Raw genomic sequence first — 25,331 nt, forward strand, 5'->3', positions numbered from 1 at the left:
TAGACCAAGGAGAGCGTTTGACAATTGGGAAGTGGAGTGATCAACTCCAGCTAGAGCTGGGTGGCTGGCAGCAAGCAGGCAATCATCCAAAAGAGTGAAGGAATCATCACTCTTTGAAAGATGATCTCTGGTCAAACATCCACAAGAATGAAAGAATGCGAAGGAAGAGAGATGATATTTAACAAGGAAACACAGGAAAGGAGACTATGTCACAAGAACAGAGGCTAAGAAAGGGAAAGAACAGGAAATAGAATAATTTTATTAGAAAAAATAATTCCCAACAAATCCAAGGCGAAAAATCATGCAACCCCAAATGTCTACCTGACACAGAAAAAGCACTGCAAAAGCTAAAGTAAGACTAGAGAATTTGAGAAGGTTTTGGAACAGAGATTTTAGTTAAAATGTAAAGAAGAGTAAAGATGCTCTGCTCTGTTAAAAAATGATTTTGAGAACTGCATTTATTTACCTAAAGCAAAAATGCCTTTGGGAGGATATGAAGTGTTAAGTCTAGAAAGTAATACTGTCTGAGCAATAGAAGACAATTTACTTTTGTTTTAATTGAAGACAGGTAAGAACCATCTCAATTTCTAGCAAAAAATTATTTAGGTTAAAATTTCAAAATATTTCTTGGCTATAATAGTAATGAGATACTTGAAGGGAGTGACCAAAAAAAGGCTATGAAGCCTAAGGCCATACAAAAGGAATTTCTGCAAAAAGACATGAGATAAACTAGAAAATGGAAAGTAAACCAAGCTTCGGCATAGCCAGCAAATGACAAATTTCTCCTCAGACTTTCTCTTTTAAATGATTATAGCATATGATTCTTTCCCTTAAAAACATCGAAGACAGGATTTTATAAAATCATAAAGTGATTCAGGGTTATAGCAGAAGAGCTTTAGAAATCCAAGTATGAAGCAAGGTATAGATATTTTTTTCTCAAAAAGTCCTCACATCATTAAGCATACTTTCCACCCTAAACAGAGGCAGCTCTTCCCTCTTCTGTTCATCATAACTTTGCCAAACTACATCTATTCAACCAATTGCTACTCATCCCATTTGCTAATGATTTGGATCATAAAAATCAACAAATTCACCACAAAATAACTCCATGCCCGGAATTTAAGTATCAGGTTTCTCTCTTTCCTAGATATATAATATTATTTTCTTAGAAAAGTTTTCTTTTTTTAGCCAGGCGTTGTGGCGGGCGCCTGTAGTCCCAGCTACTCGGGAGGCTGAGGCAAGAGAATCGCTTAAGCCCAGGAGTTGGAGGTTGCTGTGAGCTGTGTGAGGCCACGGCACTCTACCGAGGGCGATAAAGTGAGACCCTGTCTCTAAAAAAAAAAAAAAGAAAAGAAAAAGAAAAAGAAATTAAGATTTAGGCTCAGCACCCGTAGTACAGTGGTTACTTTGCCCAACACACACACTGGGGCTGGCAGGTTTGAACCTGGCCCAGGCCTGCTAAACAGTGACAGCTACAACCAAAAAAATAGCCGGGCGTTGTGGCAGGCGCCTGTAGTCCCAGCTGCTCGGGAGGCTGAGGCAAGAGAATCGCTTAAGCCCAGGAGTTGGAGGTTGCTGTGAGCTGTGTGAGGCCACGGCACTCTACCGAGGGCCATAAAGTGAGACTCTGTCTCTACAAAAAAAAAAAAAAGAAAAGTTTTCTTTTTTTATTGTTGGGGATTCATGGAGGGTACAATAAGCCAGATTACACTGATTGCATTTCTTATTCTTGGATTCAACTATAAAGAATAATGTATTGGGGTAGACCAAGGCCTTAGTCATTAAGACAAACATGTGACAGCCTCATAAAGCTAAAAACACTTGGTTAAATAATAAAGAGTTGAAGAGATCACTTAACTCTAATTGCATACTTTCAAAATTGAGCCTTTTCTTACAGGATGTATCTGCAGAAATAAAGAGCATTAAAAGGCAACAGTGAGACAACAAGCATCACATGCACTCGTTGTTGCCTTTTAATGCTCTTTAGTTCTGCAGATACATCCTGTAAGAAAGGGCTCAACTCCGAAAGTATGCAAGTAGAGTTTAGTGATCTCACATGACCTAAATGTATGTACCTCCACATTAATCTGAAATTTTTAAAAAGGTAACAGTGGCTATTTGTTTTATAGCTTACTACTTCCCATGGTCCAACATTAGCTAGTTGACAAATCCCTCCAGTCAAGAGGAAATAAGTTTTGATCCCAAAGAGTTAATTTGCTCATAGTCTATGGCCAAGGCCTGATGTTAAGGTGGCCAATGAATAATCTACAAAACCTAATGATGAAGGCTATGGTGTGAGAAGGCAGTTGGAGGGGTTAAACGGAAGAAAGAATTCAAAGTAAGCAATGAAAAACAGATTCTTTCACATCAGCAGCAAAGTTCGAACTGGAGTATTAATAAAGAAAATTTTATAGCTTAATGACTCTGGCAAAGGGACTTTGTTTGCTGGCTAGTACATGGCAAAGAAAATAATTGCAGAAAAGGGAATATATATGAGAAAAAAGGAAGGAAACCCATGTACCTTCTCTGCACCAAACTTGCGAGTTTCACATCTTGATGGATCTGAGGGCCATTAAAGTCATAAAAAAAAACAACTCAAGTCCCTAAATTAACAAGCTTCAATATGAAACTTCAAAATGCAGTAGAAAACTCCCCATTTCCCTCCCCTCACCACCCTAAAGTGTCCCCATTTTTCCTCCCCCCTCTTGAGAGAAGAACTACTCTAATTTCAGAAAAAAGAGAACCAGCTACTGGACAAGGATGATTTAAATTCAGTTTTGCCCAGAGATTACTAGATATCACTTCTGATTGAAGATTTTAATAAGACTGAGAGGATGGAATATAAAGCCAGATCTGTAGTGAGGATTTGGAATTAGCTTACTTTAATTCAGTTATTAAGAGAATAAATTAATTAAATTAACTTTAATTTTAAATTAGTCAAGGTGTTAGCTCTAAGAAATCTAAAAGTAATTTTTTTGGGGGGGGGGCAGTTTTTGGCCAGGGCCAGGTTTGAACCCACCACCTCTGGTATATAGGATGGGCACCCTACTCCTTGAGCCACAGGCACCACCCCTACAAGTAATTTTTTAAATTAATTTTTTTGGTGATAATTGAATATTTAAAAGTCTGCAATTATTAACCATATTTCCATGGCCAAAGTAAAAGAAAATCATCTCCCACCCTTTTAAGCCTGGTACCTTTTCAAGTAGGTTGATACATAGGTAGAAGGAGCAATTGTCTGTGGGGTTTCGTTTCCTTTTGCTTCATCCCTCCATAGCTGCCGGGTATAGGAGCCACTCCTCACTAGATTAACAGCTGATTCTCTGTGGAGGCATGAAAGGAAAACAAAACACTAATTCCTACCACTAGTTTCTGTCTGTGATACAATGCAAACAGAGAGAGAAAAGCCAGTTAGACGAACTGTAACATGGTTAAAGAAATGGACATATTTTTCAGATGATTCTTTGTATTATATACCTGTTTTCTGTACAGAGAATGAGTAAATATTAGTTTGTTTTCTTTTTAATCAGCTTCAAAGCCAACTAATTTCAAAAGGTATCAAATTCTTCATTGTGAAAGGTCTCTAACCTTTTTGTATTGAGAAGTCACTTTTGTTTCTCATTTTAAAAGTGCCTTGCAATCAGTTCCCATGGTATGACTCATAAGTTAAGCAGAAAAGTGACAATTGTGAAAGATGGAGAAGTCTATTACTAAGGAAAGAGGTTACTACAGAAGGAGAAAAGGTAGGTAGGAAGAATTGCTAGAAAGCTCTTTAGCATTATGTATGAAAAAGTATCCAGGAAAGGGCTACAGTAGGATGTTTGACCAACAATTGCTAAGCCAAGTTTTTGCTACAAAACCTATGGGCTGGATTCACAAGGTTCTCTTGAGCATTTTTCCTCAATCATTTTTTTTTTTATTTTATTTTTATTTTTTTTGGCCGGGGCTGGGTTTGAACCCACCACCTCCAGCATATGGGACTGGCGCCCTACCCGCTGAGCCATAGGCACCACCCTTTCCTCAATCATTAACATGAATTTGAATAACCTACGGAATGTTGTTAAAATAGATTCTATTCATCTGGGGTGGGGCCGAAGACTCTGTAGTTCTAACATGCTCCCAGGTGATGGTAATACTGCTGGTTGGAGGACCACACCTTGAGAAGAAAGGTTCCAGATCAGATTCTTTCCTGAGAAGCAGTGATACTTCAAAGTCTCTATATTCATTTTATCGAATTAAGAAGACTTTAATTTTATTTACTTACAAATTAGAAGTTGCATGATGAATTAAATAACATTATTAAAGTTTGGCACCTGGTAGGCATTATGCTAGGTACTAGGGATCCTTGAGAAACCAGACATACATAGACCCTATCTTTACAGAGCCTGCTGGTGGCCTAAAACCAATCTATACTCTGAAGAGCCAGGGTAAACTTTCTAAAGACAGTAATGTCTAAGCTGGAGTGAGAATTAAGAACTGGCAAAGTCTAAGTGTGTAAGGTCTGAGAGATGTTCTAACCAGAAGGAATAAACAATTTATAATGTGTGAAGGACATCTGTGAAAAAAAGTACAGAGAAGTAATGGGCAGGAGTTAATGGCCAAGTTAAAGAAGACTATCTTTTGGCCTGTATTAGAATTACCTGTTCTCCTTTTCTTCAATGTCACTTGTGCTGCTGAGTCTCCGAGGTGTTAGTGAACTAAAATAGCTTTTGTTTTCTCTCTCCTATAAAATAAAAACAAGTAAAGCACAAGAAAGATACAATACTGACACAGTGTAAAACATTTTGGATAAAAACAAACTTAATATACCTATATCATCTTATTTCTGGATTCAACATCAATTCCATTTTGAGTGATAAAATAGAATTTGAGTTTTAAAAGGTTAGCTTTCAAAAGCTTATTGCTAACTTTCCTCCATTAAAAAAACAGAATGTAGGGAAATAAATCTCTTGAGAAAAGTCACAATGATCAAATAAACAGCACAAATTACATAAAGCAGCAGCTCTGCCAAAACAGAGGTAGAGCCTTTGAAAAGCCGCAAACAGAAAGCTCCACTCTAATGTCCTTCATGAAATAAGCCTTAGATAGTCACCAGAACCTCTTTCTTGAAATGAAACTTCCATAGGGACATGTGCAATGAATACCCAACTGCTATGCCTCAGCTCACTGAGTAGACTCCAGAAATGCAATACAAGCAAGAGGCCCAGCTCGGTGCCTGTACCTCAGTGGTTATGGCACTGGCCACATACATTGGGGCTGGTGGGTTCAAACCTGGCCCAGGCCTGCTAAACAACAATGACAACTACAACGACAACAAAAACATAGCTGGGCGTTGTGGCAGGCACCAGTAGTCCCAGCTACTTAGGAGGCTGAGGTAAGAGAATCACTTAAGCCCAAGAGTTGGAGGTTGCTGTGAGCTGTGACATCATAGCACTCTACCAAGGGCAACAAAATAAGACACTGCCTCAAAAAAAAATTAAAAAAAAGCAAAACAAAGCAAGAAGACCAAAACAAAACAAAAAAGTAAATAAAACACAAAAAATAAAAAGACTATGATTATAAGGAATACCTGACCCCAGAGAAAAGCACTAAGTGAACTCCCATAAAATCTGGAACCCAAAGTGAAGAAAATAAAAATGTATTTATCTTAGATGAACTGTTTGTAAAGTAAGCCTGATCACACTTCCAAATTAATTAAAAATGACAAGTTAAGAAATTTTTTTCTAAGTGCTAATTTGCCTGAGCTTCAATAAGATTCAAAGCCCAGCTAAGAAATTTTGCTTCTAAACATCAAAAAGGAAGTGTCTTATATTAATTCAAAGAATCTTCTGGGCCATATCCAAATTTTCATGATTCTGATCCACTTTATGCTGTAAATAAAGGGGTAAGGAAGAATGAATGTAAAGGTAAGCCAAAAGGAAAAGCTATTAAAGCTTTTCTTTTTTGGCACTGCAAATAATAGCAAGCAAATAGCTACTTAATTAAACAATCAATGTACCTGCTTCCCTTTAAAGGCTTTGTACTTCCAGAATCAACTTAGGAACTAGAACATATTTTGTTCCCAAGATTGAATTTTCAAGGAAGAAAACTGCCTTGGAATTCCTCATACACTGCCCAAACTGCACCTTATCTTTGTTGTCCAGCAAAGCAGAAATCCGAGGGCTTGATGAGGAGCGGTAGATGGAAGAACCTCGGTCCCTTAGAGCTTCCCTGGAGTTGGCCACCTCACTTAGCATGTTGTGGCTGCCAGTTTTTCTGAGTCCCAATCTCCATGAAGAAGGAGATTCATCTTTGGGCTCTTCTGATTTGTTAAAAAGGCTAGAGGAGAACTATGAAAGAAGCAAAGAAAAGAAAATGCCTTGATGATTCTTTCTCAGTTTATGTGCCTTTTCCACACTTAACTAAGCTCAACGAGGCAACATAAGGCTGTACAAGAAACAAATACATGGCAGATTTTCTGCCAATATTTTCTTCCTCACCTGTCAAATGCTAATAACCTCTCAAGACTCTTTCTCCCTAAGCCAGAAATAGCCTCAGACTCTTAACACAATGCTCCTACCTGACAGAGTTGTTCTGAGAAATTAAACACCATTTGTTCTCCATGTGCAATTAGTACTAACCTAGAACATCAGAAAATGGTACTCTAGTAATACATCTTCTCTTGACTCACTGTGTAACTGAAAATAAGATAATGCACTTCTTTAGGTTTCAACATGTTCATCTGTAATGAAATGATGATAATGTGACATGGTGAGAATAAGCATAATTCCTCCTTATAATATGGGGAAACTGGAAGAATAAGATGAGTTAATTTATAAATATGTGTTAAGGTACTGGGATAAACTGATATCAGTTAATACTAATAAAAATAGTAAAGGACACTACACTCAAATTCTAATTGTTACTTTCAAGAAAACTCATTTGATCAGGGCAGCAGTTCTAAGGGTTTTAGATTTTACTGACCAGCAAAATTTAAAAATATAAATTAGAGGTCAAAGGGTTGCCATCTTTATTTTGCCAAGAGATCATCTTTCAAAAAGATGGTCTCTTTTTGAACAACTCACTATCATCACCATTTCATTAAAAAAACAAATAAAAAAACTGGGTGGCGCTTGTGGCTCAAGGAGTAGGGCGCTGGCCCCATATACCGGAGGTGGTGGGTTCAAGCCCAGCCGCGGCCAAAACTGCAAAAAAAAACAAATAAAAAAATCCTCTAGAGACTGAACTCAGTGGCTTATGTTTATAATCCCAGTACTTTAGGTGGAGGCACAAGGATCACTTGAATCCAGGAATTCAAGACCAGCCTGGGCAATATAGAGAGACCTCATCTCTCCAAAATCCTTTTTTTTTTTTTGAGACAGAGCTTCAAGCTGTCACCCTGGTTAGAGTGCTGTGGCATCACAGCTCACAGCAACCTCCAACTCCTGGGCTTAAGGGATTCTCCTGCCTCAGCCTCCCAAGTAGCTGGGACTACAGGCACCTGCCACAACACCCGGCTATTTTTTGGTTGCAGCTGTCATTGTTGTTTGGTGGACCCAGGCTGGTTTCGAACCTGCCTGCTCAGGTGTTATGTGGCTGGAGCCTTAGCCACTTGAGCCACAGGAGCTGAGCCTCCAAAATCTTTTAAAAATAGCCAGGTGTGATGATGCATACCTGTAGTCCTAGCTACTTGGGAGGTTGAGGCAGGAGGATTGTTTAAGCCCAGGAATTCTAGGCTACAGTGTGGTATCATTGCACCACTGCACTCCAGCCTGAGCAACAGAATGAGACACTGTTTCTCAGAAAAGACAGCTTTGTTTTTAATGATCTCATTTTGCTATAAACCAGGAAAAATTCATAGACTAGAATTAGCCTAAGTTTGGGGCACAACTGGTCTTTGGAACACCAGCCACCAGCCCGTTCCTGAACTCCAGGGATCTTTGCAAAAAGGTGTAGATCGTTTTCTCAATACCAGACCACCTTTCTTACCTGGTAAAATCAATAAAAACATTAAATCACTTGTCTCCAACTCACACTCAGACTTTCTGTTTTCATTAAGCATCTGAATGTATACATTTATGTATTCCTCCAGCTTTAGAGGCTCAATCATGTCTGCTTTTCATAAACTACCTCAATTCTAAGGAGAAAAAATATCTTTCCTAGCACCCTTTTGGCAAAGTGGGATAAATATATGTGTGTATAGGTAAAAGTATATACACTTTTTCCTACAAAAAGTAGGAAATTTAATCACCCCTATAAATAGTAGCAATATATGAGGGAAAACCAAATAACTGGTTAATGAGTGAGGATTACATTCTATTTGAAACCTCTTTAATGATAGGGCTGAGTCAAACGGTCTATGAAACTAGTGTATGGTGCCCCATGATCACATTAATGTACATAGCTATGATTTAATAAAAAAAATAAATAAAAAATAAACCTCTTTAATGATTCAAAATGATGCTTCTAGTAATCAACAAGCAACTAAGCCCATGCTGTCATTTTTAAAAGGATCCCATACAACGATCTTTCCCATCCATGAGGTGCTAAGACGATCAATAAGTTAATATCTATAAAAACAACAGGGCTTTTTCAACAGCTTCATTCCAAAAAACTCAGATCAATTCTTAAACTCAAAACTAAATTTATACTTTGTAGACTAGGGTCATCATTCAACTCTGTCGCTCTGACTAGAAGCCTGCAGAAAGTTTCAGGGTAGTGCATCCAGTATTTCAACAAGTCCTATCACCTCTACTCTCTACCTATCATACAGGCTTTACTCATGAAAGTAAAATTGCAAAGGAGAAACAGAAAAAGGAAAATAGTTATCAAAACAATGCTGGAAGCTACATATCATTCTTTACATACAGCTATCTTCAGATAAAAAGAAAATAGGCAACTGACAAAATTTCTTTGGTCCCAGTCTATCCTATTATCTTAACACACTATAGCTGAATTTGTTTGGCAAGAGTTGATAGGTTTTGAGGGGGCAATGCTATGGAATGAATGTTTGTGTCCTCCCCTAATTCATACATTGAAGCCCTAATCCCCGGTGTGCCTGTATTTGGAAATAGGGCCTGTGAAGAAATGATAAAGATTAAATGAAGGGAAAAGAGTGGTGCCCTAATCTGATATGGCCGGCTCCCTAATAAGAAGAGTAAGAGACACCAGAGTGCTCACACTCGCTCTCTCTCTGCCATGATAGGATATAGTGAGAAAGCAGCTATCTTCAAGCCAGGAAGAGAGCCCTGACCAGGACTGAACTGGCCAGGATCTTCATCTGGGACTTCCTAGCCTCCAGGACTGTGAGAAATAAATTTCTGTTGTTTAAGCCTACAGTCCCCAGTTCTGGGGCCACAGACTAGTACTGGTCAGAGGCCCACATAACATCACTGCCTGCACCACCTGAACACTGCCTCCTGTCCTATCACCTCCTCATGTCCCCAACCTCTGCTCCATCTATGGAAACACTTGCCTTTCATGAAACCGGGCCCTGATACCAAAAAAGTTGAGGACCAACTGGTTTAAGCCATAGTCTGTGGTATTTTGTTATGGGAGCAGATAATGACAGGCAAGAATGTATCAGTATTGTTTTATAAGAATGTATCTTTACGGTGTTTCTAAGTATATATTATTGCAGTATAATAAAATATAATACTCAAATTAATTCCAAAATACTCACTCTCCTAGCAGAAGAGGCAGAGAAGGTATTCTGAGTAGGTGCTGGTATTTGCTCTGTGATAATACTCTTGTTTTCAGAATTGGAATGGTTGACAATGGCTTCTGGCTTTTTATCTGTTAAGACAGGAGAAGCAACAAGTACAAGTATAAAAATCTTATCTTTGTATGTCTGTCCTTTTCTGCTCATAAAATAGGCTTGCCCATTATCAAAACAGATTATTAGGGTCAATATGATATGTGGACTCAAACTAAGATGAAATCTCTAGTTGGCAGTTGGCAAAAGGAAACAAACTCAACGGTACCTCCATCTTGGTAGGCTTCAACTCCAACTTTCAGACAAAAACCGAAAACTAACAACTATCTCCACATTATTAGTGATATCTTGTATAAAATTCATCTACAATCTCTCCCTGGGGGATCTTATACTTTTCCACAGTTTTATCTTCCACTTCTAATATAGATAATTTCCACTGGATCCCTTGTACTCTGAGGAGTCCCAGATTGAAGTCAGGATCTCAGGCATGTCACTTGCCAGCTATGAAACCTAATTCACCCAACCTCCAGCAATGTCAATTCACCATATGAAAAAGTGGTGATAATAGTATATACTTCAGAGTGTGGTTGTGAGGATTAAATAAAAATGTTTAAAAATATCACAAAATAGGGCAGTGCCTGTGGCTCAAAGGAGTAGGGCACTGGTGGTGGGTTCAAACCCAGCCCCGGTCAAAAACTGCAATATATATATATATCACAAAATAAAAAGCACTACAAATGTAAAGTTTTATTATAACTCCCAGAACTAGTTATAATCTTTCTTACTAGTGAGTACTATTGACTGCATTTATATCTCTCATGTGACATGTATTTTATTCAAGTACACACCTTTCTTTTCCCCTAGTAGATATAGTCAATGAATGTGAATGCCTGTCATATACAGGCACAGTGCTGAGACCTGGGAATATAATGATAAACCCAGAGTTCCCAGCCAAAATGATGACTGCGATAGTGGAGGTAGGTGTGCAATACTAGAGGGACACAAAAAGGAAGTAAGCACCAGTGAAAGAATGGTGAAGTGACCATTCCTTTTCAGTCTCCTTCCTATACCACAAAAACCTAAAGAAAAACTTTTTCAATACGCTACCTCCTATAGCTTCTAACAGAAATCACTCAATAAGCATTTGATGAACTGAAATATATTCTAAGGCACAAATAAATGTTCTGGAGTAGGAAAGGTCAAACAGTTCAATTTGGCTAGAATATGTCCTTACCTATTTATAGCACTGTATAGGCACTAATAGGCGGTGTGGAACATGGAAGGTTTTTAGAAAGAGGTGTAGCGTGGTTAAAAGAATGCTATGGGTATTTCACTACAATAGCAATGTGAAGATAAGATGCAGAAAACAAGAGGCCTGAGGCAGGGGTACAAATTACAAATGATAGTAGTTCAGGTAGCTTCCTCCCGTTTTTCTAATACCTTTGTAGCTAAAAGAACCTTAGAAGCTTGATCTAGCAAACAGCAAGACAGTAACTCCAGATAATACTTAATGCCTATAACATGTTAAGTACTCAATAAATAATACAATTATCAAAAGATGCACATTTATAAATTTTGATAGGTACTACATAGCATTCCCAAAGCAAAATGGGCCCAATTAATAATAGAAATTCAAATCTCAATGAAAGGTCATCTCCTATACTGCAAATTTAGCTGGTGCTTTCTTCTCTGTAGAACTGAGCCTCAGAGGTTGCAACAGGAAGAAAAGCAGTACTCTCCCATCACTGAGAGAAATCATGTCAGCAAAGCCAGACTTCAGCAGGAGCTGGGGCCCAGACAACAAAGTGAGTTAAGTATCCTCATTATGGGTAGGCTAGCTATGGCAGAGTTCTGAGGAAAATACAGATTCCATTATAAAACTAATGTGTGACCCTTTCCCCTCTAACTTGGTATTCTAGCAGAAATATTTCATCTTATCATGAACTCAAATTTGGAGAGACAACATGCCAGTGAATGTGGGGCACGAACCATAAAATCTTAGTTTATCATTAACTTCCAACTATCTATGAGAACTATTCTCTTGCAGTTGAACCTTTATGAAGTAAAGCCCAGTAACTCTTTTCTCAGTGTTTGCCTGACTATACATCAAGACCAATGAGCAATTTCATAGCTCATTGGTCTAAACATGTTAAACAGCTCACTCTCACTAATAGAGTTCCTATTTTGTCAAGTTATAAACTTAAGAAACTCCATATGATGTTTATGTTATCAATAATAGTCATAAAGGTAAATATGATTTTGTTCCTTCCTCAATCTCCCAGAAACTGAAGGAGCTTCACATGTTGAAGAAAAAAACCATTTAAGGATTCTGTTTAAGGAATCAGACAAATGTGAGCACTAAATGCAAATTTTAACTAGTTGGTTTAAAGCATCTGACTGTAAAAGCTTCGGTAAGATTTCACCTTCTCCGCTTCTCAGCACATTGACTTTTTGGAATCTGGTCTCTACGTCATCCACCAATCTGAGTTCAGGACAGTTGACTCCCTCACGTAAGAATTCTTAGTATACCTTATCATATGGGGAACTGGTAGATATATTCTAACATAGCTCACAGCTTTTACAACTAAGTCATTAGCTATTTTATGAGATATAGATATGTCATCCTTGAAAACTAAACTTTGACCTCTTTTTGGAGCCCTCTGAGGCGTGGCTAGCTCTCTGACAAGCAGTAATCTCACGCTATAGAAATAGAGTATCTTTGCTATGAACATCTTTGCATTACCTCCCTCCTTCTCAGTTTCTGACTCAGAAGCTTCATCTTCACCTTCCTCCTCCTCTGAGCTGGAGCTGCTAGATTCTTTGTTTTCTTCCTCTATTTCTTGGGACTTGAGTGTCTCTTCCTCATAAAGCATCTTCTCTTTGCTAAATTAAAGATGACATTTTGAATGTAAATTCAAAAGTGACAAACCATTCAAGTTCACTGACAATCAGGTACAATAAAGGGAACCAGTCTATAAACCCATATGCCGAGGAACAGCAGAAACATATTCAAATTCTTCTTTACATGTGTGTGTTCTGAGCCCTTGGTTTTTGCAGATTATGTTTTAATATATGACTTTAGAGATCTAGTTTTAACACACAGAAAAAAAGGAGGGCTATAAATTTTGATGTTGATAAGGCAGATAAACATTGAAAAAAATCATTTAACAAATGTTCATTGAGTACTTTTTACATGCCAGGAATCATGAAGACATGGTTCTTGAGCTTACAGTATGGAAGGGAGACTCTGGGAATAAGAACTCCTAAACTAGGATTTTAAAAAATGCTGCACACAGTCTCAGTTAATTTCTGAGTTTATAATATGTTCACCCATCCTCAGTGTCTCCCCTATGTATCAACATCACCTACTTCCCCTGCAAACTCTCTCACATATTTACAGAGACATTTTGGCTAAAGTTAAACACAGAATTTCTTCACAGTATAAATTCTAAAGTTAAGTATGTCACCCACACACAGTACAGTTCATTCCCTTCTTTAAGCCTCTTACTTCTTAAAGAGTCCACTCTGCAATTTGCTATTCAGATCTGACTCAATGAGTTTATTCCGTGTCTCCTTTTCACTTCGAAGCTGGAAATTGAGAAAATAGGGGGAAAAAGGGAAGAAGTTGACTACTAATGAAAAATTAGTGGGGGAACTAAAAATATATACCGTCATTCTGAAGAAAGGACCAACACCAAAGAGGGAAAAGGGGAATGAAGAACAAAAAAAACATATCAAGTTGGATTTCCTTGGGAGATAATGATAGAAGAAAACTCTCATCCTAAAGGTAGAAGAGAAAGACCATGGTGTTACAGCTTCAATAAAACTGCCTCAAATACCCAAACCTGATCTTCAAAAAAAGCCTAGCTTCTGAAGGACAGAAAGCCAGAAGGAACTTGAAAGAATTCTTTTTGATCCACATACTGAAATAAGTTGGCAATAGTTCTGAAGAAAACATAGGTACCAAATGGGAAATAAACCCTTAAAGAAAATGGTCTGGGATTTGAATGCATGCTCCAGGCAAAATGTATTTATATCCCTGGAACCCAAAGTTATGCAAGGTACAAAGATAAGTATCATTCCTGTTGGTGCAGAAATGTTATTTAGCAAATAATATTATTTATGTTCAAAACAGAACTGTACTAGGTAAAGGATACACAGGAATTCTCTACACTATTTTAGCAACTTTTTTTTTTTTTGAGACGGAATCTTACTATGTTGCCCTCGGTAGAGTGCCATGGCATCATAGCTCACAGCAACCTTAAACTCCTGGGCTCAAGTGATCCTCTTGCTTCAGCCTCCCGAGTAGCTGGGACTATAGTTACCCACCACAATGCCCAGCTAGATTTTAGAGACTGGGTCTCACTCTTGCTCAGCTGGTCTCAAACTCCTGACCTCTAGCAATCTACCCGTTTCAGCCTCCCAGAGTGCTAGGATTAGCGGCCTGAGACTAAGGCCTGGCCCTTAGCAACTTCTTTGTGAGTTTAAAAAGTACTTTACAATAAAAAGTTTTAAAAACTACAAAAAAGTAATACATCTTGTATTAGGAAGGCTATTATTGCTAAACAATAGCACTGACACCATATTTGGAAAATTTTAGCTTTTAGTGATCCAGATTACTCAATAAAAAAATTAATTAGAGGGTGGCACCTGTGGCTCAGTCGGTAAGGCACCGGCCCCATATACCGAGGGTGGCGGGTTCAAGCCTGGCCCCGGCCAAACTGCAACCAAAAATGGCCGGGCGTTGTGGCGGGCGCCTGTGGTTCCAGCTACTTGGGAGGCTGAGGCAGGAGAATCGCTTGAGCCTAGGAGTTGGAGGTTGCTGTGAGCTGTGTGAGGCCACGGCACTCTACCGAGGGCCATAAAGTGAGACTCTGTCTCTACAAAAAAAAAAAAAAAAATTGGGCGGCGCCTGTGGCTCAGTGAGTAGGACGCCGGCCCCATATGCCGAGGGTTGAGGGTTCAAACCCAGCCCTGGCCACACTGCAACAAAAAAATAGCCGGGCGTTGTGGCAGGCGCCTGTAGTCCCAGCTGCTAGGGAGGCTGAGGCAAGAGAATCGGGTAAGCCCAAGAGTTAGAGGTTGCTGTGAGCCATGTGACGCCACAGCACTCTACCCGAGGGCAGTACAGTGAGACTCTGTCTCTACAAAAAAAAAAAAAAAAAAATTAATTAGAAATTGTATTTGTCCATGCTTTATGTAAATGACTTTCTTGCTCAGCCTTAAAATAACCAGAATCTTCATTTTGCTAGTCCAGCACAATGCTGAACACACTTAAGGTGAGTTATGACGGATCTGCCCTACCACTGAGCTATATAGTTCTTTGATTCAGAACTGTGGTTTTCCCGTATTTGTTCTAAATTTTTTTTTTTTTTTTTTTAATTTGGCCGGGGCTGGGTTTGAACCCGCCACCTCCGGCATATGGGACCGGCGCCCTACCCGCTGAGCCACAGGTGCCGCCCATTTGTTCTAAATTTTAAGTTCATGTGACCTGGACCACAGCACAAAGAAAAAAAAACCAAGGAAATCCAGTGATTTTTTTTCTCTCCCACCCTCATGTCACTGATCTACTCACATGAGTATATTACTCATCTACTTTATAGGCAGAAAATGTGACCTATTCACTCTTCATCTGTATGTTGGGTGGGTTTTCCATTCTGCAGTCTGTACATGAGTACCATGCTTATACAGTTCTTCTATATAGTACTAAACCAAAAGGCATACAACAAAACAATAAAATAAGGAAGAGAGAAAGGAGAACTGAATTATGGATATTATATGGGATCTGACAAATCACTGACAAACTACTGTCCATTACCAAATGACAGTTTAAGGACTGTGTGTTTGTTTTTAAGAAAGAAATATGTGTGCTTGCTATAGTAGCACATATACTAAAACTGGAACGATAAAAGAGAAGGTTAGCATTGCCCCTGCACAAGGATGACACACAAATTTGTGAAGCATTCCATATTAAAAAAAAAAGAAAGAAAGAAATACGTTCCTCTCTATAATTAATTAATGTACTTTAAATAAGAATAGCCTTTTAGGCGTGGCGCCTGTGGCTCAAGTGGCTAAGGCGCCAGCCACATACACCTGAGCTGGTGGGTTCGAATCTAGCCTGGGCCCGCCAAACAACAATGACGGCTGCAACCAAAAAAAAAAAAAATAGCCGGGTATTGTAGTGGGTGCCTGTAGTCCTAGCTACTTGGGAGGCGGAGGCAGGAGAATTGCTTAAGCCCAGGAGTTGGAGGTTGCTGTGAGCTATAATGCCATAGCACTCTATCTAGGGCGACAACTTGAGGCTCTGTCTCAAAAACAAGAACAGCCTTTTAGTCAATAAGGAAAAACAAAAGCTATAAGTTGTTCTCTACTCTGGTACTTCCTATCTGGAAAAAATAGATACGAACACGTCATGTGCATTTTCTAGAACTCAAGGGTAATTATTAGTCTTTTGTTGTTTTTAACTTTTCACTTCTTAAAGGCTATCTTACAATAAGTAAACTTTAACAATGGTTTCTGAGATATTTTCTTCTAATAGACTGTTTATATTTCTTGAAGGGAACAATTAACATATCTGGAATGCAAATATGTTTATTTTAGCTCTTAGCAGACATAATTAAACAAGTCGCTCAGATACATGTCTGCTGTGTGTTGCAAATTGTTAGAAAAGCTTTAAAAGTATCACCCAGAGGCTCACCACATCCTGCTTCTTCTGAAGCATCTCCAAGTGCTCCACAAGACCTTCATCAGCTACATCAAATGGTGTCTGGCCCTGGCAGAGAAAAGGAGCACCATGACTGTTAGAAAACAGAAGTAGCGGTCACGTGACTTTATCAGGGCCCTGACCTACTTGACATTCACTTTTTGCCTTTGATTCCAATAATAGCTGCTTCCCTAACTAATCTACCCTACACAAGATAATGCCTTCATCTATCACAGAGGAACCATTAACAAACCAACAAATCCTTGAAAGTTTTATATTTTGTAAAACAGTATTGAGGAAATCACACAGTTTCTAATCCTTACTGCCTCCTGGCAAATAATCAAGTGAAATCCCTACCTGTACCTATTCTAAAATGGTCTTAATTGTTATGATAAATTCAATAAGGGGTTCTTAAAAACCTCAGAGGAAGGTCTAATTAAGTTACAGGAATCATCTCCCTTTAAATGAGATAAGAACAGCCTTTTAGGTGTGGTGCCTGACAAGGAAGGCCTGACAAGGAAGTTATCTCTTTTAGGAAACATCAGCACAATTAAGGACACAGCCCATAAGCTCAGAATGAAATCCGGGTTCAGGAGAGATGTGAGGCAGACAAAAAAACAGCTACTAATTAAAAAGCTATGTCTCTGGATTCCTAAAAAATCAGTAGACATAGGAATTTCAGAACTTTTAAGTTGTTTGAAGTGAGGCCGAATAACATTATTTTCAGCCAAACTCAATGATCTTTGTCACTATAATATTTTTCAATGACTCGATGTGAATAGAGCTCAGCTACTAAGACTCTGCATTAAAAAAATACTAAACTCTTTCAGGGTAGTGCCTGTGGCTCAAAGGAGTAGGGCGCCAACCCCATATGCCGGAGGTGTGGGTCCAAACCCAGCCCCGGCCAAAAAAAAAAAAAAAAATACTAAACTCTTTCCTACCTCACCACAGATAGTTACCTTAGGCTCCCTCAATGCTCATTTTTTGCGAAGGGCAAGTGTATTTTTTTCCTGCTTATTTTAGGGTCTTCAACATAAATAGAATCAGAAGACTAAGTCAGTGGAGTTTTATTTTACATGGCAAACACGTGTTGATGATAGGGGCAGAAACAGGAAGGTGGAGGGCAATATCATAGCTACCAGTGACATATATTGCCCCAGAGCAGTCAGCCTTGCCATTAAACAGAGACACAAAGTCTTTCATTTTAGACTTTTTACAGGTTCAGGCTCACTAACCAGTTTGTTTCGGATATCCATGTCGCAGAGTGCTTCTGCCAGGATGGAACAAGCCTCTTTCACTCCCCAGTGAGCAGCAGCATGGAGGGGAGTCCAGCCATCATAATCCTGAACATTGAGTTCATAGCCAGCCTGAATTAAAAGTCTAAGAAAAAAATCCCAAACATGACATTTATCTTCTATATGTCACAGTTTTTGATCAAATCAACTATTACCTAATTGATATTTCACATTTTTGCCCTGAACCAAAGGGGTCATGTGCTTATGTCTATCTTCTAAGGAACAGGTTGGGTTTCATAATTAGTACTTTGAGCATCAACCATAGATGATCTTTACCAACCTTCTCTAAAGAGTCACATGTATCTTTACCAACCTTCTCTAAAGAGGCACATCCATGTTACACCTGCAAAGGGTATGGAAAGGTGTGTTTCTGCAAACACAGATTTGGTTTGGTTTGGTTTGGTTAATTAACCAAATCATTCATCTCTATCAAAGGTATGTTTTCCATTTTCTAGTGCAGGGGAAGTAACACAAAATGAGGACTTGATTCTCTTCAGGGCACTTCGCCAATTAGCTTTCTGATTGGTCTTGCCAGGATACGATATGTTTACTATTAACTCTCATACCTCCAATTTCTTGCTAACTATAAAGCTATAATCTAACTTGTGTGCATGGAAAAGAAAAGATATGATAACTCCTTAAGCCCCGAACTGCATTGGGGCATTATATTATGGGTATCTAGACAACTTTAAGGAGTGACCAGAGTGTGTAGTTGTGATTATAAATTGGTTTCACAGCAGTACTGAGTACATTGGATATTTCTTTTTCCATTCCTGAGATACTTTACTAAGAAGAATATTTTCCAGCTCCATCCGTAAAGTCTCCATTTTTTTAATGCTGCATAGTATTCCATGGCATATACCACAATTTATTAATCTATTCATGGGTCGATGGGCACTTGGGCTTCTTCTCTCAGGCAGAAATAGAGTACCAAAACACTGCTATTCCTACTAGAAACCCCATATTAGGTGGACTATGAAGCATTGGAAGGATCTAGTGTAGGGTAGACAACTGTACATGCAGCGCCTTCAGCAACACACGTATTTGAAAAAGCTTGTCAACATTAAGCACTAAGAGCTACAGAAAGCATGTATGGATGCAGGAAAAAATAGAAAAGGTACAGTAGTAGAGTTCAACATACGCCAGCTGGACATTGCACTTTCAAAATCTATAATATATAATTAAATCTAATGATCCCAAAGAAATTATGTAAGTCAAAAAGGACCAAATGTTCACAAGTCTGTCCTATATTACAGGTCACAAGAAGAGATGGTTGCAGGGATTTTAATGACACATCATAGAAGTAGAAGAGGTCTTGAAAGTAACCTCCTAGACCAGTATACCTCAACTCTGCTTCACATCATACATGTCAGTGAGAAATGAGAGGGATGGTAGAAGGAAGGGAGACCATCCATGGATGAATACCAGCAAGATGTGAAAAAAGACTGCACAATTAGAGAACAAACCAGCAAAAAAGGAAATCTATCATAGTTGAAAATCTAATTTACCCTCTGCTTCCAAAACCCACTTCATTTTTCCCCAATCAACCAAACTCCTGGTTGATATAGATGGACAATACCTGAGGACTTCAGAGTAGCCCTTGGCAGCGGCCACATGGAGGGCTGTGGCCCCTGAGCGAGTCTGCCTCACATCCTCTATTTTCCCGCTGTTGAGCCACTGGCGGGCATCCTGCAACATCTGCTGCTCTTCTTCTTTTCTTGACTGTTCTAGATCAACTCCTACAGAAACCAGATATGACACAGCCGGCATTACTAAAGCTTCAATTAAATCTGACAGGATATTTTCCTTAGGTTAAAAACACATCATAAATACAACCACAAATAACTGTTAAGTCATCAAGTTGGGTATTCATCAAATTTAGAAGAGCAATGACATTCATACACACATTCGTAGCCTTACTACAGTTAAATCATCGGGTTAAATGGCATAGATTCATTAGGAGAATAAACCTAACATCACTTCCATCAGAAAGAATATAACAATCAAAAAGGACATTATTTCACACTATGGTACTTGTACAAAGGTATAAACTTCCAAGTCTTTTCACACATTATACAATTTTAGTTTCCCAACAATTCTGCAAGGTAAATACAATAGATACTACCATCCTCAATTAACAGATGAAGAAATAAACATAGGCTAAGTGTCTAGCTCAACGCCACAAAACACATAAGTGGCAGAGCTACTACCAGAACTCTGAAATACTGGATCCCTATTCTTTTCCACTCACTATTCCATAAGATTGGTATAAAAAAAGTCTTGGTTTTTAAAGTATGATATACTTTACAAAACAAATTACCTTTGAAGTTCATTTCCATATGAAGGCAAATACACTTATCTGAAACTATAAAATCTAGAGCAGATGAGTGGGTGATCTGCAGTTTATTTGCTTTTGAAACAGAGACTCACTCCATTATTATAGCTTATGCTCTTGCTTCAGCCTCCCGAGTAGCTGGGACTACAGGTGCCTGCCACAATGCAAGGCTCTTGCTCTTGTTTAAGTTGGTCTCAAACTCCTGAGAGCAAGCAATCCACCCACCTCAGTCTCCCAGGGAGCTAGGATTACAGGCATGAGCCACCATGCTGGCCTGTGATCTGCAGTTTAAAAACCAGTCTGCTTTCATCTAAAATTGTTTCCCTTAAAAACATGGAAGAACACGGCTATGATTTAATAAAACAAACAAAAAAAACAAAAAAAAAAAACATGGAAGAACTTTTAAGAGTAGAGTTCCTCCTTTTAGCCAACAACTCTCCAACATCTGTGCCAGTGAAGAGGGGATGAGATGGGGGAAATCACCATTATATAAAGTAATTTAAATATCCCAAACATAAACATATCATTTAAAGAGTTTTATACTTGTTAGCAGTCTTTATCTGTGTTTGATGTGCTCCCCCTTCAGCTCTTAAATGAGAACCTGTCCACTATCTAAAGATGATCTGTCTGATTTGGGGACATGAATGAGGTAAAGTAAAGACTAAGCAATTTATAATAGATCAGAATTCTAAACACAAAGAAGTATTAACAATGCCGCAAAGTTGCCTGGGGTGTGGTGGCTCATGCCTGGTGGTTCATGCCTGAATTCTAGCACTCTGGGAGACTGAGGCTGGTGGACTGGACTGCTTGAGCTCAGGAGTTCTTGAGCTCAGGAGTTCAAGACCAACCTGAGCAAGAGTGAGACCTCATCCCTACTAAAAATAGAAAAAACCAGCTGGGCTTCATGGCAGGTGCTTGTTGTCCCAGCTACTGTGGAAGCTGAGGCAAGATCTCTTGAGTCCCAGAGTTTGTGGTTGCTATGACCTATGATGCCATACCACTCTACCCAGGGCAAAAGAGTACAACTCTGTCCCAGAAAGAAAAAGAAAAAACAATTCTGCAAAGTAAATTCTAAATATGAATACCTCTTCCAATAGAGTACACTCCTTAACTGAATAGTCAGCAATCAACAAAGGAAAATTAGTTTCTCAAATCAAAACTTTAAAAAATTTCTGCTTAAGTTGTTTATAAATTTAAAAATAAATCTTAAGGGAGAAAAACTGAGTGGGACTGGAGAGTAAACTAAACATAAAATTCAATTCACCAAGACACAAAACTATCCATGGAAGGTAGTAAAAGCAAGCAATTATTTGTTGGCTTGGCATACTTTATGCACTTATAAAGGGCCAAATATTAAATATTTTCAGATTTGTGGCTCTTCCAGTCTACCACAACTCTGCTGTTGCCCCATAAAAGCAATTTGGATAATATGTAAACAATGGTCATGACAAGATTTGGCCCTGTGTATTCTAAAAGTTCATAAAAGGAAAGGTCATTGGAGGTAAATTGTTTGGGATGAACTGCAGATTGCAGGTAAGGTAGTTAAGTAGAAAGACTAAAAAAGCACTACAAATCATGTCCAGAGTTTTATGATGGTTCTAGCATACTTCCTAAGACTTGTCCTCCCTGCTCTCTGTCTAGTGTTCTTTTTTTATTTATTATTTTTTTTCTGAGACAGAGTCTCACTCTGTCCCCCGGGCTAGAGTGTCATGGTCTCAGGATAACTCACAGCAACCTCAAACTCCTGGGCTGGGACTACAGGCACACACCACCATCCTTGGCTAATTTTTCTATTTTTAGTACACATGGGATCTCATTCTTGCTAAGGCTGGTCTCAAACTCATGAGCTCAAGTAATCCTCTAGCCTTGGCCTTGCAGAGTCCTAGAATTACAGGTGTGAGTGCCACCATGCCCAGCTGACAATATTTTTTATTACAAAAAACCCAGGGAAGCTCAGTGCCCATAGTGAACCTGGCCTGGGTCTGCTAAACAACAAATGACAACTACAACAACAACAACAAAAATAGCTGGGCGTTGTAGTGGGTGCCTGTAGTTTGAGGTTGCTGAGAGCTGTGATGCCACGGCATTCTACCAAGGACAACATAGTGAGACTCTGTCTCAAAAAAAACAAAAACAAAAACACAGGGATTTCCAGTAGGATAACCCCATTCTATTCTGTGAAATGGGTTCTTCTAAAACTGTAAAGAAAGAACAAGCATTTTTAGAGTCAATTCTAAGTCATATTCCTCACCTTAACAAACTACCAGAATAATTTTCATGGTTAAGATTATTAAAGATAATTTCAGAGGTTACAATAAATATCTTTACCAGCACCACTTTTAGCTCTCATCAAGGGAAAAGATGCAAATTCACAAACTGAATTTGGCCAATAGTCAAAGTTATACTATATTCTACAATGTATAGCAAAATCCAATATCATGCATATACATGGTATGAAGCGCTCATTTTCCTTATCAGGTCACTCCTAACTATATGATGGTTACACCACCTCAGAATGGCAAAAATAAGAAATGACTGGTCATCCTTTCAGCATGTGGCCTATGCTTGTGTGAGTTATTAAGGGCAGGCATGATGTTGGTAATTGATAATTAATGCTGGGGGAACAGATCCTATCCTCTCCTATCACATAATAATGGATTATTTTCCGTAAGTGGTAGTATTTAAGAATCTCTCCTGGCCCCTGCCAATCTGCTAGGTTACCTTGCTTCTTCACTTGTTCCAGAAGAAGATCCTTCATGGCTGGTTCTTCTGCAAGATCAGAGGGGACTTCACCTTCACTATTGACAATACCCACACTGGCTCCGTGGTTAATGAAATACCTATGCAGACAAGATTTAGGATCAATATTATCTCCATCAATCTAATATCAATCTATCTTCATGCATCTGGGGTTCAATGCACAGCAAAGCTTCTATTTGGGGATTTTAAATATGGTCCCAGATAAAGTATCCTATTTTAATTTCTAACTCCACTAGCCTTCAATAATTAGCACTGGAGCTTGTCCATTTCCTGACTAGAACAATGCCAACAAATAGCATCTCTTTCATACTCACATAATACTAACCCCCACCCTCTGAATCCCAGTAGATAACACCATAAGGAAGGCATCTTGCCTTAAAACTCATCCACTAACTCTGAGATCCAAACACAGATTTCAAAAAGGTCTTACTGCACTTGTACTATTAGAAATGAAGAGAGTTCCCAGAAGATATGTAAAGAAGTAATTCTCACAGAAACTTTCCCACTGTCACAATGGAGTTTATAAAATAGTACTGTGGGTATGAAAATAGAAAAATAAAGCATGCCCTAAAATTTGAATGAATCTGCCTAAATTATGCCTCTGCAAAACTCTATCAACCAGACATCTACATAAAATATTCCTCTAAGAAGGAACTAATATAATACTTGATCCTAAAAAAGAAAGGTCTGTTAATTTCCATACCTTATATGGATCCTTTTCAATTTTCAAAGTGCTTCCACATAAAATTATGTCAACAGTCTTAGGCAACATTCAGAAGTAGGTAATGTGGGTATTATTATCACCATTTTAAAAAGTTGAGGTTCATACATGTTAAAAAAGCTTCTCAAAATTACATAGCTGGAAAATGACAGAGGTTATGGCCCCAACTTTGACTTCAAGTTTTCTCTTTTCTCTAGAGCGAGCATTTTGGGGGCAGTGAGAAATTCAATGGGTTCTCACTTTTATCAAATACTCAGAAGAATTTAAAAGGAAAAAAATATATATATATATTTGAATGTTAAACAAATATATATATTTGTTTAAAAAGTTTGAGCAGGCGTCCTCAAACTTTTTAAACAGGGGGCCAGTTCACTGTCCCTCAGACTGCTGGAAGGCCGGACTACAGTTTAAAAAGAAAACTATGGGGGGTGGCGCCTGTGGCTCAAAGGAGTAGGGCACCGGCCCCATATGCCGGAGGTGGCGGGTTCAAACCCAGCCTCGGCCAAAAACTGCAAAAAAAAAAAAAAAAAACCTATGAACAAATTCCTATGCACACTGTACATATCTTATCTTGAAATAAAAAAAAAAAAACGGTAATAAATACAATCACACCGCCTCATGTGGCCCGCGGGCCCCAGTTTCAGGACCCCTGCTTGAGCCACAGGCACCACCCAGAAAAAAAAATTTTTAATTAGATTCAATCCATTCAACATCTCCATAAACATTTATTGGTCATTATTATGTTCAAGGAACTACATTTTAGACAAAGTAGGAAATTTAAAAAAGATAATCAATAACTGGCCACTGCATTCAAAGAGTTGGCAATGGAGAAAGAATAATGAAGATTTGATTAAGACCATGTTTCTGCTTTCTCAGTGCCTAGTACCCGGTATAACAGAGACTCAGTAAATGTTTATAAATTTATAGGTTGATTCCACATATATAAAACTTGAAGGAATTCACAGTTCATCTAATTTTCAACCATCTCTTTCCTTCCTTAATAGTCTCAGAGGAAGACAGACCTTATTTAATCCCAGGGCTAACTTCCTCCATCTGTACTCTTAATGCTATCAAGTAACCAGTATTCTGTCCATCATTTGCACATATATTCAATAGCTCCTCTCTTCTGATTCCTCTCCCTCAGACCTAAGGAACATTCTACTACACCTCCTCTACCATGAAAAACCAAAACACAATAACATACATAATAAGTACTCAATAAATGTTTATTGAATTGAAATGTACCTCATACTTTATAATCAAACCGAACTACTTATTGTTCTCAAACACATCCCACTCTCATCCAGCCCTCTTTTATAGCTCAAGTAGTTTCCTTTAAATAGATGGAATACTTTTCCTTCTCTTTTCCCTGGTAGAAACCTATCTTACCTTTCAAGGTCCATTTAAAATGCTTTTGCCCTCATGAAGTCTTGATCTCTTCGCGCCAACTGAATTCTCACTTTCCTTCCTTTTAATCCTGTTCTCCCTCTTCTCCTGCCCCTCAAACACTAACTCTGGACCCCTGTCATGCCTTATACTCTACTTTGATGCAACCACTCCATTAGATTGAAAGCAACAATTGAAGGCAATAATTGTGAGTTCCTCATTATCATGATTGTCACAGCATCTGACGCTTTCTCTAGGCACTCCATAAATATTGTTTGAATTACATGAAACATCTTAACCTCTCTATTCTGACATCTATTCCATCATTTATTAGATCAGGCACAACTGGTATACAGGTATACAGGCCTCTGTTTCCCTCTTCTAATACGCTTTTAGGCCCATAATCTAGAATATGCATTTCTAGGAAGCTATTTGGC

The 25,331-nt window shown here is 38.6% G+C and overlaps 1 protein-coding gene and 1 non-coding gene across 11 annotated transcripts in view; one reads left to right on the forward strand and one right to left on the reverse strand.

Annotated features, from left to right (window-relative positions):
* Positions 1-25,331, reverse strand: part of PPP1R12B (protein phosphatase 1 regulatory subunit 12B) — a 267,914-nt gene that overhangs the window by 158,151 nt on the left and 84,432 nt on the right. For 9 of the 10 annotated variants that reach the window (XR_008382941.1, XM_053604146.1, XM_053604144.1 and 6 more), the window contains exons 3-12: positions 22,749-22,867; positions 19,272-19,431; positions 17,633-17,777; positions 16,392-16,466; positions 13,203-13,282; positions 12,438-12,577; positions 9,662-9,774; positions 6,126-6,329; positions 4,641-4,723; positions 3,198-3,323 (exon numbers count right to left, since the gene is read on the reverse strand). Coding sequence is in view for 9 of the 10 variants with exons in the window: in XM_053604146.1 (XP_053460121.1) it covers positions 3,198-3,323; positions 4,641-4,723; positions 6,126-6,329; positions 9,662-9,774; positions 12,438-12,577; positions 13,203-13,282; positions 16,392-16,466; positions 17,633-17,777; positions 19,272-19,431; positions 22,749-22,867 (1,245 nt within the window). In the remaining variant the exon portion in view is untranslated. Of the gene's footprint in view, positions 1-2,521; positions 2,563-3,197; positions 3,324-4,640; positions 4,724-6,125; positions 6,330-9,661; positions 9,775-12,437; positions 12,578-13,202; positions 13,283-16,391; positions 16,467-17,632; positions 17,778-19,271; positions 19,432-22,748; positions 22,868-25,331 lie in introns of all 10 variants that reach the window. The other variant, XM_053604151.1, reaches the window with a different exon arrangement.
* LOC128597871 (U6 spliceosomal RNA) lies at positions 15,562-15,669 on the forward strand. The gene has a single exon (XR_008383426.1). It is a non-coding gene; the product is annotated as a U6 spliceosomal RNA (small nuclear RNA).

The sequence above is a fragment of the Nycticebus coucang genome, chromosome 10 (genome assembly GCF_027406575.1).
Source record: "Nycticebus coucang isolate mNycCou1 chromosome 10, mNycCou1.pri, whole genome shotgun sequence".
Classification (NCBI taxonomy): Eukaryota; Metazoa; Chordata; class Mammalia; order Primates; family Lorisidae; genus Nycticebus; species Nycticebus coucang.